The following is an 18774-nucleotide window of genomic DNA, read 5'->3' as shown; positions in this document are numbered from 1 at the left end:
GTGCTTTGCTTTTTTAAACCCTAAACCGTAAACCAAGGATGAATTTTTGCGTTTTGCTTTTTTAATATTTTTCACTAACAAAGTATTTTATGTGTCAGGATCAAATATTAGTCTTGTATTTTTTTTTATGTATCAATGACAAACATTTCTCTCGTGTTTTTTCCTATTTATCAATGACAAACATTTCTCTCGTGTTTTTTCCTATTTATCAATGACAAACATTGATCTATATTATGAAACCAATTATCTTCATGACTTTCATATAAAGTATTGTAAAGTGAAAATATTTTGTCCAAGATCATGAATATAAAACATAAATTATTTTATTTTTTGGTTTAAAAAAATATCTTCTTTTTATAGATTGTTTATAAAAATAAACAGTAAATATGTAAAAAAAAAACTAGATCTATGTGAAAATAAAATGATATTCATTCATTCAAATCGAGAGATTACATCATTCAACACCACTAAAAACGTAAAGGAGAATTTGCGAACAAACTCATAGCATCCAAGTTAATAGCTACTATGAAAAAAAAATTCATAACACCAAACTTGAAAATTTGCGTGATTAAAAAATTCAAAATATTCATTTATAGAAATTTCCAAGTATTAATAGCGTATTAAATACTCGTAATTGAACCAAGTATTGTGGCTACCATGGGATACAATTTAAATGGAAAGTAAACTCAATCTACCCTGCCATGGTGATGTTGATAACATATGACAATATAAGTAACACTCAAACGGAACCATTCAGTTTCATAAGTTAAATAAAAAGTCAATTCAGCACCAAATCTTCAATTGTAACCCTATGTGATCAAACATCCAAACACAATGACTGAAGTACAAACAAATAAAATGCTACATAAATTGTATCTGTAAAATGCAAATTAAAATATCAGAGAACTTCTTGTTCAAAAACAGAGAGAACTTTCCCAATTGAGTCTTAAATTAGCTAGCCAAAAATTATAAGACAATAGGAAACTAAATATATCAGCAGCCAGATTCAACTAGTTTGAGCAGAGTAGAAACAAGACTGCGACGACTGTTGTTGTCCATAACCAGCAACATTCATGACTTGTGCCAAGAGCCCAACACAGGAAGTTGATGATTCACCACCATGAAGTCCATAGTTGGGGTAAATTGCTTGCATTTGCATTGGAATTATACCAGGCTGCAACACATTCACAGGAGGTTGAACTGCATTTGTAACTGGCGAATCAGCTGTCTCTGGAATCTCTGGGATTTTTGTTGCCTCTTTACATTTCTTTTGCTTGCTTGTGCTAGCATTGCCATTAGGTTTTCTTTTCTTTTTCTGTGAATGTCATATAAGTTAATACACTAATTGTTGTGATCTAATATTGTTGCATAAAAGGCATAACAAACAAATATACCTTCTCTTTTTGGCTTAAAGAATCATCCATAGGGATAGAGACCAATTCTTCATTATATTGAAGTTCAGAGTTGTGTGTATCCTGCAAAAAAAAAATGCTTAAGTATTTTATCATGCACATTATAATTCTTAATTCATGGACATATTATTCATCAGATCATATATAGATAAATTACCGAACAATGCCTTGCGGTATGACTTGTACTTTTGCATCTTGAACAGTGTCTGACACTTTTTGTTGCGTTCTTCTTCTTCTTTGGAGCACCTTTGCTTTTCACAGTGACTGGATCACCTACCTGATCATCTGTAAAACTTTTAGATCGAGTAGAGTCTTCAACATCACAATACTTTTTTTGAAGATTCAAGATTTCATCCATTATGTCCCTAAAAACACCATTCTTTTTTGAGGCTTCTTTACAGAACGTAGTAAAAGCAGAACAGTACGCACCAAATCGAGCAAGTTCAATCATATTAGCATCTATTTCCCCATTCGAATCGCTGTTCAGAAACTCACCTTTTGCGTTCTTTGTCCAACGTGTCATAACCAAACATTTTGGTATGTGATCAACGTCCTCTTCCTTCATCACCAAAAAGACATGACAACATGGAATCCCACGTGACTCAAATAGTCTACACGAACACTGAAATTCTAAACTTGCAGCATTGTATACAACCTCTCTTTCAATGCCTTTGTCACGATATTTTCGCAATGTATAAACCAAGGAATCCCCCACACTTTTTTTTTCCTCGAGACGTATTGCACCAGAATCAATAATTTCATCTTTAACTTCTTTAAAGATCTCTGCCGTGTAAATTCTGGCAGCATCAATCTCAATCAAACGTAGGTGAGTTGACAACACAGGTTCTGTGAATTTTGATTTAAAGTCAGCAACAAGCTCATTGTTTCTGTAACCTCTCAAAACCTGTTCAAAATTATGCATAAATTCAAAAATTTTGCCTTTGGCTCTGGAATATGTCTTGACAATTGCATTGATAGCTTCACATTGAGATGTGGTTCTAATACGTCCAAAGAACTTATCACGTAAATATGCGGTTGCCCACAGTGACTTGTTCGCGTATGTCTTAATAACCCAAGCATTTCCTTCAAGTTCATTCTTCTGAATCAACTCTGACCAAAACTCCTCAAATTGCTCCGGTGTAAAATTTGAGTACATTGCTTTTCTAAAACCCTCCAGAAATGGTGTTTTCTTTATATTTTCTTGCGCATTCTTGTGCAGATGCCAGACACATAACCGATGAGATGCATCAGGGAATACTTGTTTAATAGCTTCCCTCATTGATCCATCTCCATCTGTTACCACTGCTTTTGGGAATTTACTTTCCATGCATTCTAAAAAACGGTTCAAGACCCACTTATATGACTCAATTGTTTCGTCCTCCAACAACGCAACACCAAATATAATGGTCTGTGAATGGTGGTTACACCCAGAAAATATACACAACGGATAATTGTATTTGTTCTTCTTGTACGTTGTGTCAAACGCCAAAACGTCGCCAAAACAAAAATAATCAGACCTACTACTCCCATCAGCCCAAAACAGACTTTTCATTCTTCCATCATTGTTGACATCGTATTCAGCATATAACATTGGATCGGTGGAAGACTTCACATTAAGATACTTTAGAGCAGCAGCAACATCACCGTCTTTAATGACACCACGCATCTTTTTATCAAAATAGTTATACAAATCTTTCTTAGTAAAACCTACATCAGCATATCCACCCTTCTGAGCAACCATATATCCCATTATATGGCATGTTCTGATTCCATGTGATTGAAGAGCATCAAGTTGGGCCCTATCTGCTTCAGAGATTTTACGATACAGTGGGTGCAAGTGTGTAAATTTAGGTGGGGTTACTTCATGGTTATGCCCCTCTTCAAACCTAGACACTACATATCTCCCTTTTTTGGCTTTGTAATGCACACGAAGCCTTGCTTCGCAATTTGTTCGGGTGAGACGTCTATGATCTCTTTTCCTATCATTCCTAGATAAGTGCTTCTTGTCTCTTAACCCATTCTTGTTGCAGACAAACTCCCTCATTGTAATTATTCCACTACTATTGCGCCTAACATCACATTTCCTAATGGAAAAACCTTTGCATTTTCCATAACGATAATAAAATTCATACGCTTCATCAGCAGTACCAAATTCAAGTTTAAGAATTTCATCAGAGGCAATGGAATTTACATTCACCAACCTGTCGCCTGCTAAAGCATCGCTGATTGAACCCTCTAGTTGAACTGATTCATCATGAACATCATCATCAGCATTACCATCAACATCATCTTCAGCATCAGACGAACTATGATGTTCTTCATCTATTAAACCATCTGTGTATTCTTCTTCACTGGAATCGGCGTCCAAACAATCTTTGTGGTGTTCCATGACAATCCTAAAATAGCCAATATATTATTGCAACCAAAACCAACTTTGACCAAATTAGATAACAACCAATTAAACACTATTAGTCAATAATTATATGAATAGTTAATTAGTCAATAATTATATGAATAGTTAATTAGGTCAACATTCAATAATTATACATCAAAACCCTAACAATGGTTTCACAACACTAATATATTACTCATAATCCCAATTTCATAATCAATCAACCAATTAAACACTATTAGATTCATAAAAGTCTTTGTAAAAGTATTTAAAAACGTGTCAATAATTATATAAATAGTTAATTAGGTCAACATTCAACAATTGCTTATAGTCCTCTTATTATAATTACAATTAGGATACCAAACCTTAAACCTTCTTTTAAGGTTTGTAACAACACATAAGCTTATATAAGAATCAAACACATGAGCAACGTAGTGTGACACTAATGGTAGATACTTGAATCCTAACAATACATAAGCTTATATAAGAATCAAACGCATGAACAACGTAGTGTGGCACAAGTAATAGATACTTAAATCCCTTAATCATTTGTTCTAGGGTTCAGATTCATAGCCAACGCGGCGAATGTGATTTCATTTAAACAGTTCTGTTTTTTCAGATTATTATTAGTTTTTGTGTCTATAATGAAAAACCTGTATATGTTTTTTTAAGGGGATAAACCTGATGTGTTAGTGCTTCATATACTATCACATTTTATTTTAGAATCCATCCAAGAAAAATGATTATTTTTTGGGGTTGTTACATTCCACCAAAATTAACTTTCAAAAACTAAGAACTAATCCTACAGAAATATTATGAAAATGAGAGATTTTACTCTATGTAATGGAACATACAGAATATTAAGCAGGCATTTATATAACCATGTGCTGCTGTTCATAGGATTAGATGTATGCATGTTTGGAGTAAATTCTGCAACTAAAGGCATAAGGAATGTGTTTTTATAATTCACCAATACTACTAGGAAAAGTTAAGGGCTAAAATTAAAAAGATAGTAAGTGCTCTTAATTTGAGTCAAACTCGAACCAGAACCAGATCGTTACTCTGCCTTGAAATTAAAATGCAGCATGTACCTGTAAATCTTATGAAGGTCCACAGATGATTACTATTTCTATGACTTGTATGGTCAATAGTACAATTCAAAGTTCTAAAGTAAAGGAATAAATTTTTCTGTAGCCTCAAGGAATTGCAGTTAATTGTCTATACGGAGAAAATCAGAAGTTTGCATCAAGCAGACATAATTATATTTCTATTGCTATCTATATTGAGTCTTTATTATCTTCATCAAAAAACACTAATTATGAAAAGTAATGTCTTTTGGAACTCAAAACGCATATATTTAAGTTCACTTTCGATCGGCCGCACAAAATTAGTACCAATTTCGGACCAAAAAAAAATCTCCAATTGCGTAATTGCATAATCACAAAATCCCAAATTTTGGACACATCAAAACCCTAACAATGGTTTCACAACACTAATATATTACTCAAAATCCCAATTTCATAATCAATCAACCAATTAAACACTAATAGATTCATATAAAAGAATCCAAAATCAAAAAACCCTAATTAAAAAAGGAGATTCGTTCATTCAGATTGTTCTGTCGAGTGTTAGAAAACGAACCTGGAAGAAATCTGTCGAGGAAGAAATCTGGAATTTACATGAAGAATGTGATTATTTTTCAATCATTCCATGTGATTGATCAAAGTAAGTAGTAAAATGTGATTTTGAGGAAGAAATCTGGAATTTACATGAAGAATGTGCAAGTTGGGCCTTTTGATGAAGCTGAATGAATTTTGATGGTGAGAAGATGCGTGAATTGGTCGTGAAAAATATTTACTACTACTGTGCTTATCCAGTTTGGATGTAAGTTTTAAGAATAAAAGGTAAAAAATAATTAAAAAAAGATGTTTAATTTTGATTTAACGAAGGACACAATTGCAATAAGTAAAAATATAGTGGTACACCATATGAGCAAATGTACAATGCACACTAAAATTTGATGTGGCATGCATTAAATACACAAATGTATTATGATTGGTCATTCTAATGACTTTACCAAAAAAATCATTTTAGCGACTTCACCGTAGAATTTCCCTAATTATATATTATTTAGTGTAATTATAGATATAGCATTTAGTGTAATTATAGATATAGCCTTGTAACCTCTATATATACATAAGAAATAACAAGGAGAAAGGCATTAAGCCATTATTTGTGACATGGTATCATTCTAGGTACGATCCCAAATTTTCCAGCTTTTGAGTCTTTCTTGGTTTTAGGTCTAGCCGCCACTTCCTGTGAAGCACTTGGTTTCTGTTCGTGTTTTTTGTGTGTTTTCGCCGTCACAGATCGTAATTTCGAAAAAATCGCCATTTGCTTGATGTGACACACTCTTTACTTCTTCAAGCTTCCGTGCCACCCCGTTTTTGGGTAGAAGCTCTTTCCACAGCTGTGTTTTTAATTAATCGTCTTCCTTCTACAGTTATTGAATTTGATTCTCCTTTCTTTCGTCTATTTAAATTTCAGCCTGATTATAGTGATTTACATACTTTTGGGTGTGTGTGTTTTGTCCACCTACCTCTGTTTGAAAGGCATAAGCTTGGAGCACAGTCTGTTCAGTGTGCATTTATGGGGTACAGTAACTCTCATAAGAGTTTTGTTTGTTATGATGTCTCTAATCATCGCTTACGAGTTTCGAGGAATGTTACATTTTTTGATAATCAATTCATGTTTCATTCTATTTCTCCTGACATAAATGATATTGCTATTCTTCCCAATTTTTCTATTATGCCTCAATCTATAGAACGTTACAAGCCAGGATTTACATATGTCAGAAAACGCATTAAACAGGTTCCTACTGCCCCTTCCGACACTGAGCCGCCACCTGATCCTGAACCAGTCGAACCAAGACGTTCTGGTCGAACATCTCGAGCACCAGATAGATTTTCACCAGACAGGTATGATTCCAAACATACGTCTTTGACTGCCTCACTCTCTAGCATATCCATTCCTACTTGTTACTCACAGGCTGTTAAAGATGTTCGCTGGATTAAAGCAATGGATGAGGAACTTCAGGCACTTCAAGAGAGTTTTACATGGGATATTGTCTCTTGTCCACCTGATATCAAACCCATAGGTTGCAAATGGGTGTATTCTGTGAAACTGAATTCTGATGGGTCTCTCAACCGTTACAAGGCTCGATTGGTTGCCTTAGGAAACAAGCAGGAATATGGAATTGATTATGATGAGACATTTGCACCGGTTGCCAAAATGACAACTGTTCGCACGATACTCTCCATAGCTGCTTCTAATGGGTGGTCTCTTCATCAAATGGATGTTAAGAACGCTTTTCTTCATGGTGACCTGACTGAAGATATTTATATGACTCCTCCTCAAGGTCTATTCTCGTCATCTAAGGGTGTATGCAAGCTCAAACGCTCTTTATATGGTTTGAAACAAGCGCCTAGAGCATGGTATGAAAAATTCCGCTCCACTCTACTTGGGTTCTCTTTTTGTTAGAGTCAATATGATTCGTCTCTATTTATTCATAGCACGTCTAGAGGAATTGTCCTGCTTCTCTTATATGTTGATGATATGGTTATTACTGGTTCTGATAATGCTTCCATTCAGAGACTTAAAGAACAATTACATGCCTCCTTTCATATGAAAGATCTTGGTAACCTGCATTATTTTCTTGGTCTTGAGGTTCATTCTACATCAAAGGGTATCTTCCTCCATCAACACAAGTATGCCACCGATTTGATTTCCATGGCGGGTCTCCAATCGGCTAATCCAGTGGATACTCCTCTTGAGGTTAATGTTAAATATCATCGTGATGATGGTGATCTCTTGCCTGATCCTTTATTGTATCGACAACTTGTGGGTAGTCTTAATTATTTGACCATTACTCGTCCTGACATATCTTTCGCTGTTCAACAAGTGAGTCAATTCATGCATTCTCCGCGTCATCTTCACTTGGCAGCAGTTCGCCGTATAATTCGTTACTTGAAGGGAAGCTCTCATCGTGGCCTATTCTTTTCCATTGGAAATTCTCCTAAGTTGAGTGCTTATAGTGATGCCGATTGGGCAGGATGCCCTAATACTCGACGCTCTGTTACTGGTTGGTGCATGTTTCTTGGCTCTTCATTGATCTCATGGAAAAGTAAGAAACAAGCACGAGTCTCTAAATCTTCTACTGAATCTGAGTATCGTGCCATGTCTGCCGCTTGTTCAGAAATAATTTGGCTTCGTGGTCTTTTGGCTGAACTTGGATTTCCTCAGACAGAGCCAACCTCACTTTATGCTGACAATACGAGTGCCATCCAGATCGTTGCAAATCCTGTTTTCCATGAGCGCACCAAGCATATCGAAGTTGATTGTCATTCAATTCGTGACGCCTATGATGACCGACTAATATCCCTTCCTCATGTCAGTACTCAGTTGCAAATTGCAGATATTCTTACCAAGGCTGTTCCGCGCCCACGTCATCAGTTTCTTGTTGGCAAATTGATGCTCGTCGACCAGCCGCATCAATTTGAGGGGGGATGTGAATAAGGAGTTGACTTGTTCTCCTTATTATATTTATTAGATAAATCAGAAATTGATTTGTTTCCAATAATTGTAATTATTTAGTATAATTATATATTATTTAGTGTAATTATAGATATAGCATTTAGTGTAATTATAGATATAGCCTTGTAACCTCTATATATACATAAGAAATAACAAGGAGAAAGGCATTAAGCCATTATTTGTGACACAAGCGGTCCCTCAAAATCCAAGTGATGCCTTGCACTAGGCATGAAATCAAGTTCTTGTGATTGGGAAAATCGAAGCATCCTAAATGCATCTCAAGGCACTTGTTTAGGGCCTATGCTTGGCAGTAATATTGACGATGTTAAGCGAAACTCATGGCCGAAGTGGTGCTTTGTAGAGCAAGTTGGTGGACTTTTTTTTTGTTGCTCTTACCGTTTACTTAGAATATCAGCTGCAATTGGGTCAGGCTGCATAGGTTTAATGATGTGTTTCGTCTTTGTAATTAAGCGTCATTTAAAAATTAGTCCCTGAAATCGCTAATCCTAGCAATTTACCCTTGCATTGTTTAATCATTTAACATTTCGTCCTTTGACCAGCTTAATCACCGCCACGTCATCAAATTAGCAAAATGGCATGGGAATGGACAAAAATATCCTCGTCATCCATTTGTGAAATGACATTTTTACCCCTGTCTTCATCTTCTTCTCATACTAAAGATGACGGTATTTTTGTCCATTCCCATGCCTTTTTGCTAATTTGATGACTTGGTAGTGATTAAGTTGGTCAAAGGACGAAATTTTAAATGATTAAAGAATGCAAGGGTAAATTGTCAGGATTAGCGATTATAGGGACTAATTTTTAAATGACGCCTAATTGCAAGGACGAAACACATCATTAAGCCGGCTGCATATTATGTAGTAGGTCACCGGAAACACTATAAAAATAGATCATACTTGTACTGGCGTCTGCTCTGCATTAGCATTTCCACATATGTAGTAAGTCTGATTTTGGTTTTTAGTGGATATCATGTAAGGTACACAGGTTATTTCAAACACTATCAGAGATCATTCTCTCGTTTTGTTTTAGTGGATATATTGAACATATCATCCTAAATAATCCAAGTGCAAACATAGCTGGAAGCAGCAAGGAAGAATAAGGCTAGCAATTTATTATTTAAATAGAAAACATTTTTCATTAACAGAATATCATATGAATGCTAAACAGCAACTTACAACATCTCCTTTGTTGTGAAGATATGTAGTATCTAGTTTAGCAGGGTAAACAGTATCATCATCGTCATCATCTCATTCTTCAACACTAGAACTTGCCACATGCCACTTGGGAGAAATTGGCCTAATACCTTTTCTCTTCTGCGTACCTAAAAGTGCTGATTTTTCTGTACAAGCATCTTCTTGGTGTGAATGGATGGTATTTGGTATACTGAGTAAAATATGTCAGTTATACCGCCAGTGAACACTCCCACTGTGTCAGTTTTTGGTATAAATACCAAAAATTTTAACTACTATAGTTAATTTAGGTTCCATGCCCAAAACATTTTTCTCAACCAGTCATTTCATTTCATTCACTCTACCCCCCTAAAACTATGGTATAAATACATTTTCTTGGCAATAAGTTGAAGATGAATAAAGTTTTGGATTCTTTCAATTCTTTATTCAATTATCATGGAGAATCACCTACAACCAGCAAATATTCTCTTAATCTTTTGTTTAGGTAAATTTCTACTTACACATGTTCTCGTTCAGATTAAAGTTTGTTTGGTGTCTGACGCCAACATGATACCGACATTTTTGTTACATTCAATCAGTTCCATTTTCTTGAATTATTACTTGTGTCTAAGTGTAGTGTTAGTGTTGTGTCTGGTGTCCGTGATTGTGCAAATGTATCATAGCACATAAAAAACAAACACCGGCTATATCAATTCACCTTCCTCATTGCTCGTCCACCACAGGGCCTAGGGATAGCATTGGTAGCAGAAACAATGTTGTATTCTTCTTCTTCGTCATCGCAACGGCATATGATGGTGTTAATGAACTGGAGAAGTAGTAAGAGTGTCTTGTGGAACAAAAAGTAAGCCGAGATTGCGACAGTGGAAGCTCCGACGAATGCCGCCGTTGCTAGTTGCAAGGCATGGCCGTAATCCATTTTTTGTTTTTTTTCAGAATAGTGCGAAAAACTGAAAATGTGGAATGTGAAATGAAGCAAACAGAGAGATAAACCCTACTGAAGAAGGAATAGTGTGTGTAACTGTCTATATGGTGTGAGATGAAGGTGGAGTTTTTTGTTTTTTGACAAACCTTTCTTCTTTCGTTGTTTGTGTGAAACCTTCAATCACTATCTTTTGTATGTTACAAGCAAGATTTAGCTACCAAATGGCGGTGGAAACTTTGTACTTTACCCAATTTTCTTTAGAAATACATAACAATTAACTTTTTTTTCATTTGGGTAAGTGTGAGGGGCCCGAGATTTTTTGTTTTTTCTGTTTTTAAACTTGAAAGTTAGCCAACGATTCAGCTAATAACTCTCGATAGTCATTCCCTAACTTTTCATCATGAAATTATTCTAGCCTGTAAGGTATGTATAATCAATATATAGGGCATGACGTTTTCACCAGCTATTCTTAACACAAACAACTGATGTTCATAGCAGCAACACACCATTAACAATTCGATTAATTGTCTTGATTTAAATTAAAGCCTATCAACCCTTCTCAAACAGAAGACACCTCCACAAGTTCAACACCCAAGTGGCCGATCAAAATGATATTTTGAATTATGAATTTTTTATGCAATATGAAAATAAACTAATTGGTACAAAGATTTGATTATCAACTAGTACAAATATCCTGACTTCATCCTAGAGTCTTCTGCTTTATTCTTGGCAAGACAAACCTGAAAGCGCCCATCATAGGTGCAAGCAATCACTTGGCTTTCAAGGAACCACTTGTGCATAGCCACGAGTTGCAATAACATACCATCCAATTGAACCATATTGCATTTGAAAGTCATCCCTATCAACAAGATGTAATCAACATTACAAACAACAAAAAAAACAAGATGACAAATCACATTCTCATAGATACTTAACCACATCCCTTGGAAATTTCTACTTTTGGCCATTAACATTAGCCCTCAAATTATCTTTTGTATATGTTGGAACATAACATTAACCCTCAAACTTCAAAGGTAAAACCTTCAGTAAACTAGCAGAATTACATGTATCATCTTTTTCACACATCGACTTACTTAACACACAAAGTAAAACCTTCAGTAAACTAGCAGAAAAGAACCAGTTACCCGAACTAGTTTTCTGCACTAGATTATAAGATAAAGCAATAGATGATTAGCCAGTCGACATGCACATTGGAGAGCCATGTGATACTGGTGAGGAAATTGACATAACCATATGGAAATCTAAATTTCACATGTAATATAACCATAAGGAAAATGATTCTATTGTATCTTTTTATCCAATTTCAATTCCAAATTAACTTATAAAAAACATAAATAAGCCCGTTGAAAAATGAGATTAGGGGACAAGCGAAGTCTGACTATAACGACAAAACTTATTATTTGAAACACTCTCACAAGTCACAACATTAAAAGCTTCAGTTCCTAACTGCCAGCAACCAATCCCTATGCAATGTAGTTTTCAATTCATAAGTACAGGGAGAGTCCAAGTTGGACCAAAAATTATATCATGAAGCATGTCTCAAAATAATAATTGAAGATAATTTGTTTACCTAAGTTGGATGCATTATACTAATAATGATAATAATGTTAATATATTTTATCAAAAAATAAAAAGACTGATACATCATTAATTGAACATACAGTTAATCAGTAATTAACAATAGTAAATAGTTTTCAATTAATATTGTGGCATATCATGTTTAAGAACATAATTACCGTTCAGAGAATATATTGTACTTTTTTCACTGTGGTTTTTCAGTTAAAAGGCCAAGATTAAAGAGATCAGTTTCCTTCCCCTTGGCTTCATCTTTCTCGGCTTCATCTTCTTTAGAAACTAACCAATTGTAAGGATGTTGTATCTTTGTAGGATCAAAGCTACTGCTTCTGCTTTGTGTTACATTCACATTCTCTAAAGGAAGATGTATGCTCTGTCCCACTTCTGAGGCCTCTATGTCTTCCTTGGTTAGGACCCGCAGCCCCCATTCCTTGATAATCAAACCTTCAGAGGCTTTAAATGTGATATCTGCCCGTGTTTTTACAAAGTGACAGTGTTCCCGAGAGATATAAATTGTCCATAGATAATGTTTGCCATCAACCTTGTTTAGTTCCAAATTAAGTTGCATATCAAACCGTTCTTCCGTGTATTCACTCTCAAAAGATAGATAAAAAGGATGTGGTAGTGGCTGGGAGAGAATTTGATGTGTATAACTAGATAGTATAGGATGATTATTTAACTCAAATGTTACATAAAATAGAAAGCCGACCCAGTCAACTTCCATAATGGAGTTATTTATCCTTACTATTGAACCTCCTTCAAACCGGTGATGGAATTTTTTTGGAATATTGTCAGGGATTGAACCTACAAATCGCTGATGGAAAAAGTTTGGAATATCATCAAGGAAGGGGTGAGAAGCATTAGGTTTCCCATGCCAAGGAAGAACAATGTCAAAGCCGCACCGAAACTGAAGAGGTTCCTGGTAATACATAAGAAGTATATTATCTAGAAGAACTAGAGAGATGCATGTGTCTGCAAGGTAAGGAATCTGACAACTCATGTTACAAAAAAAATAAATGTCAGTTCACTACATGGATTGTCTCATTTTGATTAATAAAGATAAATTGTCCACAAATTCTTAAGGATCAATATATTTCAAAAAAAACTCTTCCGATGAAGCACAAATGAAAATTAGGAAAATATTCAACCACATATTTGGCAATGCAACAAGTTTAAATATATATATTGGATTGTAGAATCATACATTGCAAATAGAAAAAGAATGGGAGGGGAGGTAGGCAGAGTATAGCGCACCTTAAGTAGCATTTTTACCCATGTAATGGGGAAACAATGGGAATATACTCTTTGATGCAAGGGTATATCCACCTTGCAATTGGGAGAGTCAAAAATATATAATCCCGATCTATGATTACGAGATCCAGATGTAGTCTTCCCACTGAATTCAATCGAGCACTTTTTGTTTCGATCAAAGAAAAACTTTGAAGCTTATGGCAATGGGACAGGTTTAAATATGATAGACCATAACACAAGCTAGAAGGAACTGTAGTAAATCCATTTCCCTGTAAATTTAGTCTCTCTAAGCATCTTAACTCTCCAATAGCATCGGGTATGTTAAAAATGCAGCAAAAGCTTAAGTCTAGATAAGTCAAAGATTGCAGGGGAGAAGCTGAAATCCATCTTAGGGGAAGATTAGTAAATTTAGAGCATCCATGTAGATCCAGAGTTATAAGAGATTTCATCTTATAAAAAGTGTCAGGTATTCCAACAAGATTTGTGCAGTCTCTAAAACTTATGAATTTAAGCTTTGCAAGAGCCCCAATAGATTCATGAATCGTGGATAAACTTGCACATCGATCCATATCAACATACTGAAGAATTAACGTTCCACTTAAATCTGGTGTGTTTCCAAGTTTTGTGCAATCAGAGAGACGCAAAACTCTTAGTGACCTTAATACTGGTGCATTGCCAAAAACAAGGCTCACTAAACTAGTACAGTTTTGCAAACTCAAGAATACAAGTTCTTCAAGAAGTCCAATTGATGGATCCACATGTGATAAGTTAATGCATCCTGTAAGATCTAGCCGCTCAAGATTTAGGATCCATCCGTTTCAAAGAGGGAAGATTCTGTGAAGTGAGAATTAAATAAATATGTTAGTATTGTTGTATTAAAACTTGAATTTCATTCATTCACTCTAGCTAGGTTTCGAAATTGAGGGAGAAAGGATGTAAATGCAATAACACGAATACCTTGATGCCTATCCATAGTTGCTCAATGCTGCTATCAGGCATATTCAATTCTACAAGCTGATATGGTTGAAACTCTGATGGCAAAGACATGAAAGGGTAACCATTCCACAAAACATAGCGTAGGGAATCAGAAAAAGACGTGGGTCTTCCAGAAAAATTTGTATGATACAATATGAGGACTACCAAGTTTTCCATTTTTGATAAACCTTCAGTACTCAACTGATTGAATTTGCTTACATCATCCTTTTGATTTATAATTATGGCTTTAGCTTTTACTGCTTCCTGGAAATTTAATAACAAGCATATTGTAAAATGGACTGACGAAGGAAATGAACTGTTACAAAAAAACAAGAAAAACAAAGTAAATAAATTAAATGGTCACGTGAATACATATAATGTCTTGCATTTATTAAGTTGTTAATTTGAATCTTCTCTCATCTCCTTAAAAGTGTGTAAAATAACTAATTAATGAGGTTTTTCTTGACTTAATAGGTTTTTTTATTTTTTTTTATTTTTTGTAATTTAAGGTATCACCACACACATCTGTTAACCGAGTCATATCTTTCAAGGTAAATGAGTTTCATTTAAATAATTGACATATTTCGATATTTGTTTTCAGATACACACCAACCATCAAATCCTAGACCATTATAAGGACTCAAACATCTATCACTTGTGCAATACACGGTTGGTGACATGTTTTGTCCTTTACCTTAGAAATTTGTGTAAAGAAAAGTAAATGGAAAAACATGAAATCTGTTTAGGAAGATATACATTACCGAATTTGAAATCATCGCATCATGGAAATCACGGTAAAGCCACATTCTGCTCCATAAATCTGGCTTATCAGGATGTTGTTCCCGAACAATTTGCTTCCCCAACTTGTGCAACATTTCATGCATATAAATTTCCTCATTTATAATAGTTATTAGCGACTTTTCGGCAAGAAGTGGAATATTAATACCAGGATTCAGCCCACAAGCATCTAGAATTCGGCTTACATAATCCCTCCTCTCTCCATTAAAGAAACAAGCAACATGCAAAAACACTTCTTTCTCATCTTGTTCTAATCCCTCATAACTTACATTAAGCACTTTCATTATTTTGTTTGGTGGATTCTTTTCAAATTTATCCAAGGTAGAGTTCCACTGATTCGCATTTCTGGAAAACAAGAAAGAACCCAGTACTTTAACTGCCAACGGAAGACGATTAGCATATTTTAACACCTTAGAAATAAGCTCTGCAAAACCACTGCTTGGATAGTCACTTTTAAAGGCTTTTCTACAGAAAAGTTTACGAGCGTCTTCAGGGTTCATCAGTTTAGCCTCAAAAACATCATTGGCTCCATATGCTTGAAGAATATGCTTATCTCTAGCGATTGTGATTATTCTACTTCCAGTGTGAAGGAATACGGGTTGTATGTCCAATTCCTCTAGTTGCTCCAGCTGTTCAACATTGTCAAGAACTATAAGGAGTTTAATTTTGCATAGCCTGTTTCGCATAATTTGGGATATGTTAGGAGGACTATATGTGTCTATGTTTTTTTCTTTGATTGTTCGGCAAAGAATTTGTTTCTGCACAGCAACAGCACCACCATCTTCATAAATTTTACTAACGTTTTCAATAAAACAACAAGCATCAAATTGATATGAGATTCTGTCATACAAAACTTTAGCAAGAGCTGTCTTTCCTATTCCATCCATACCTCGTATTCCTACAACTCGACAACCATCATCCTCAGACCTTAATCTTTTTTTCTTTTTTTTTTGTTGAGAAATCCTCTGACTGTAATCTTAAAAGGCCCTCTAATGCTTCTATGTGAGGCTGTATTCCAAAAAGGTCATCAATGGATGCTGAGTATGTGTGACCCAACTTTTCTATTACTGCCTGAACCATTTCTTCAATCATTACAGACTCTGGCCTGAGAGAGGATACATTAAATTAATTTATTATCACCTTTTGAAAACAAATAAAAATAAATAACGAACATGGATATAAAATTTGCTTTTATTGCCATCATGTACTTTTAATAAACGACATCAACCATACTTGTATATGCCAGCAATAAAATGTGCAATTTGCTTCACCAAACCATTAAGAAAAAAAGAAGAAGAAGCTAATAAAACTAGGTTGATTTCTAAACTATGAAGCGCACACACTTCTAGGATCAGGCATATATGTCGCAATGTTCGACACGCGTCGATATCTGACACTTGGATCAATGTTCAGCACTTGTATGCCACTTGAACAACAAGTTTGCTAAAAAAGTATTTTATCTTTTTTGCTTAAAGGCTCCTTATAATTCTGTCTATGTTAGCCTGGTCGGTCCTAAGCTGGATGAAAGGAGATGGTTGTTTTAAGCCTCAACGGCCAATGTAACCAACCCAACTTAGATAAAATTAGGTTGTCGTTGTTACACACATCTAAAAGGCTTAAATATATTTTGGAGTAATGTTAATCAACGGGGGATCAAGATATTAAATTTGGTTACAATTTCTTTTTTAGTTTTTTCGATAGTAGATGGATAAATAAAAGGCCAAATACTATTGTACTTTTTATTTTATTTTATAAAATGAAGTAAATAAATTTGTTGGGTGTCCTATGTTTTTTAATCAGCGGTATCGAGTGAGCATATCGAGTTTGTATTTCATAGGCCCTGTTTGCTAAAAAAAACAGTGGTTGACAAGCTAGCTTATAACGGATTAACTTATAGCGAATGACTTATAGTTAATAGTAAATATGTTAGTTGATTGAATTTGTTGTATTTGGTAAAAGTAGCTATTGTGCAGTAGCTTATAAATATGAAAATAACATTAAAAAATATATATTTAATTAAGATTGCAATGGAAAAATTAAATGAGACAAAAAGTTATAAGTTGTGACCTTTAAGCTATAAGCTACATACTTAAAAAAAAAAAAAACTTAATTGCTCTTTTCGTCCCTTAAGTTATTATTTGATATCACTTTGGTCCCTTAAGTAAAAAAAAGATTGTTTGTGTACTTTATCTTTATCTCCGTTACATGTTTTGGTCCTTCCGTTAAATAAATTAAAAAAAACATTAGGGTTTATATTATTCATCTTCTTCCTTCTCCTTCCATCCTCTTCTTCATGATCTTCGTCATCAAAAACACACCAACCTAGAAACAAAACAAAAAAACAAAAAAAAATCATCTTCAATTTAGCTCTACCCCTCATCATCATCTTCTTCGTTCAAACCCATAAACACACACAAAATCCAAATCCAGAACCTTACCCCAAACCTTACCAAATCTGGAACCTTCTCTTCCTCTTTCCCAAATCGCGAACCACCAGCCTAGAAACACAATCATACATCAACAAATGTATTCCTCTTGTTTCTAAGTGCTTCAAACACAACTAAATCATCATATTTGAAACCCCAAATCTCAAAAACGTATTCAAACTCACAAACACACACAAATGTATTCAAATCCACATACCCAGATCGCCAATTTCGCTTTCAGTTTCACCAAAAGATGAAAATTTTCATCTTTAAAAGAGAAGAGAAGAGAGAGAGAGAGAGAGAGAGAGAGAGAGAGAGAGAGAGAGAAAGTTTGAAAAAGTAAAAGTGTTGCATTGATTGATTGAGGGAAAATTGATTTTGATTTAATTTTGGAATAGTTTTCCTTTGGGGAATGAGAAAAATTGATTTTTTTTTTTTAAGAAGAAAAGGGAAGATTGTGACGAAAAAGGGGAATTGAGTTATGAGCAGTGAGGAGCTATGAAGCCCCCGATACCTGACACGATACCGATACGATACAATACTGATACGGCGATATGGGAAAATTTTCAAAATTCCCGATACGATACGGCTTCGATACGTTATTAAAAAATTAAATTTAAAATTAATAGTATAAGTGGACAATGTATAAACATAACTAAAAATGATGATAAACAAACATTCACATTAATGAAAATGATCAAAACAAGTGACAATTACATGTTTTTTCCGCACAAATTAGATAGAATATAATTAAACATCATTAGTATCATCCAAAGAGAACATCATAAGTACTATAAAAAAAAAAAAAAAAGAACATCTTTGTCTAATGTTGACTACTTAACAGTTAACACTAATTTATATCGAAAACAAATAGCAGAAGAAACATAACATTAGAGAGAAGAGAAACAGAGTAGAATTCAATCTGTGGTAATGGTTAGAAAAGAGAATAGCTATTGATATGTGGTGATGAGAAACCCTTATTTTTTAGGTTAGAAGAAACAATATGATTTTGATAGCGCTGCCAGACTTGATAGGTGTCGGAATATAAGTAAGATGTGTGGAGTACAAGTTAATTGTATCCGACACGTATCGGTCATTTTTTCCTTCAAAAAATAAATATTAATTGTCCGATACTTCTCCGATACGCGTATCGGGATGTATCTGACACGTATCGGTCATTGTTTTACAAAAAAAATAA

The 18774-nt window shown here is 34.6% G+C and overlaps 2 protein-coding genes and 1 long non-coding RNA gene across 3 annotated transcripts in view; all 3 read right to left on the bottom strand.

Moving 5' to 3' along the window:
- LOC25498786 (disease resistance protein RUN1) overlaps positions 1-18774 on the bottom strand; it is a 49589-nt gene that overhangs the window by 29433 nt on the left and 1382 nt on the right. The gene's annotated exons all lie outside the window — the stretch shown is intronic.
- Positions 735-3829, bottom strand: LOC120576797 (protein FAR1-RELATED SEQUENCE 5-like). Its single transcript, XM_039827282.1, has 3 exons — positions 1570-3829; positions 1395-1475; positions 735-1315 (listed from the first exon to the last, which is right to left on the bottom strand). Exons 1-3 carry the CDS (start codon positions 3799-3801, stop codon positions 1007-1009), a joined length of 2622 nt encoding a protein of 873 aa, XP_039683216.1. The 5' UTR covers positions 3802-3829; the 3' UTR covers positions 735-1006.
- On the bottom strand, positions 11046-13042 carry LOC112416329 (uncharacterized). The gene is made up of 2 exons (XR_003006666.2): positions 12288-13042; positions 11046-11389 (listed from the first exon to the last, which is right to left on the bottom strand). It is a non-coding gene; the product is annotated as an uncharacterized lncRNA (long non-coding RNA).

This window comes from Medicago truncatula, chromosome 7, assembly GCF_003473485.1.
Source record: "Medicago truncatula cultivar Jemalong A17 chromosome 7, MtrunA17r5.0-ANR, whole genome shotgun sequence".
Taxonomy (NCBI): Eukaryota; Viridiplantae; Streptophyta; class Magnoliopsida; order Fabales; family Fabaceae; genus Medicago; species Medicago truncatula.
This window is presented reverse-complemented; position numbering and strand designations above follow the sequence as displayed.

Excerpts from the sequence above, each read along its gene's own strand:
- LOC120576797 (XM_039827282.1), bottom strand. The coding sequence starts at position 3,801 with ATGGAACACCACAAAGATTGTTTGGACGCCGATTCCAGTGAAGAAGAA. Across the intron at positions 1,476-1,569 it reads ATACCGCAAGGCATTGTTCG|GATACACACAACTCTGAACT; the intron begins GTAATTTATCTA and ends TTTTTTTTGCAG. Across the intron at positions 1,316-1,394 it reads CTTTAAGCCAAAAAGAGAAG|AAAAAGAAAAGAAAACCTAA; the intron begins GTATATTTGTTT and ends TGACATTCACAG.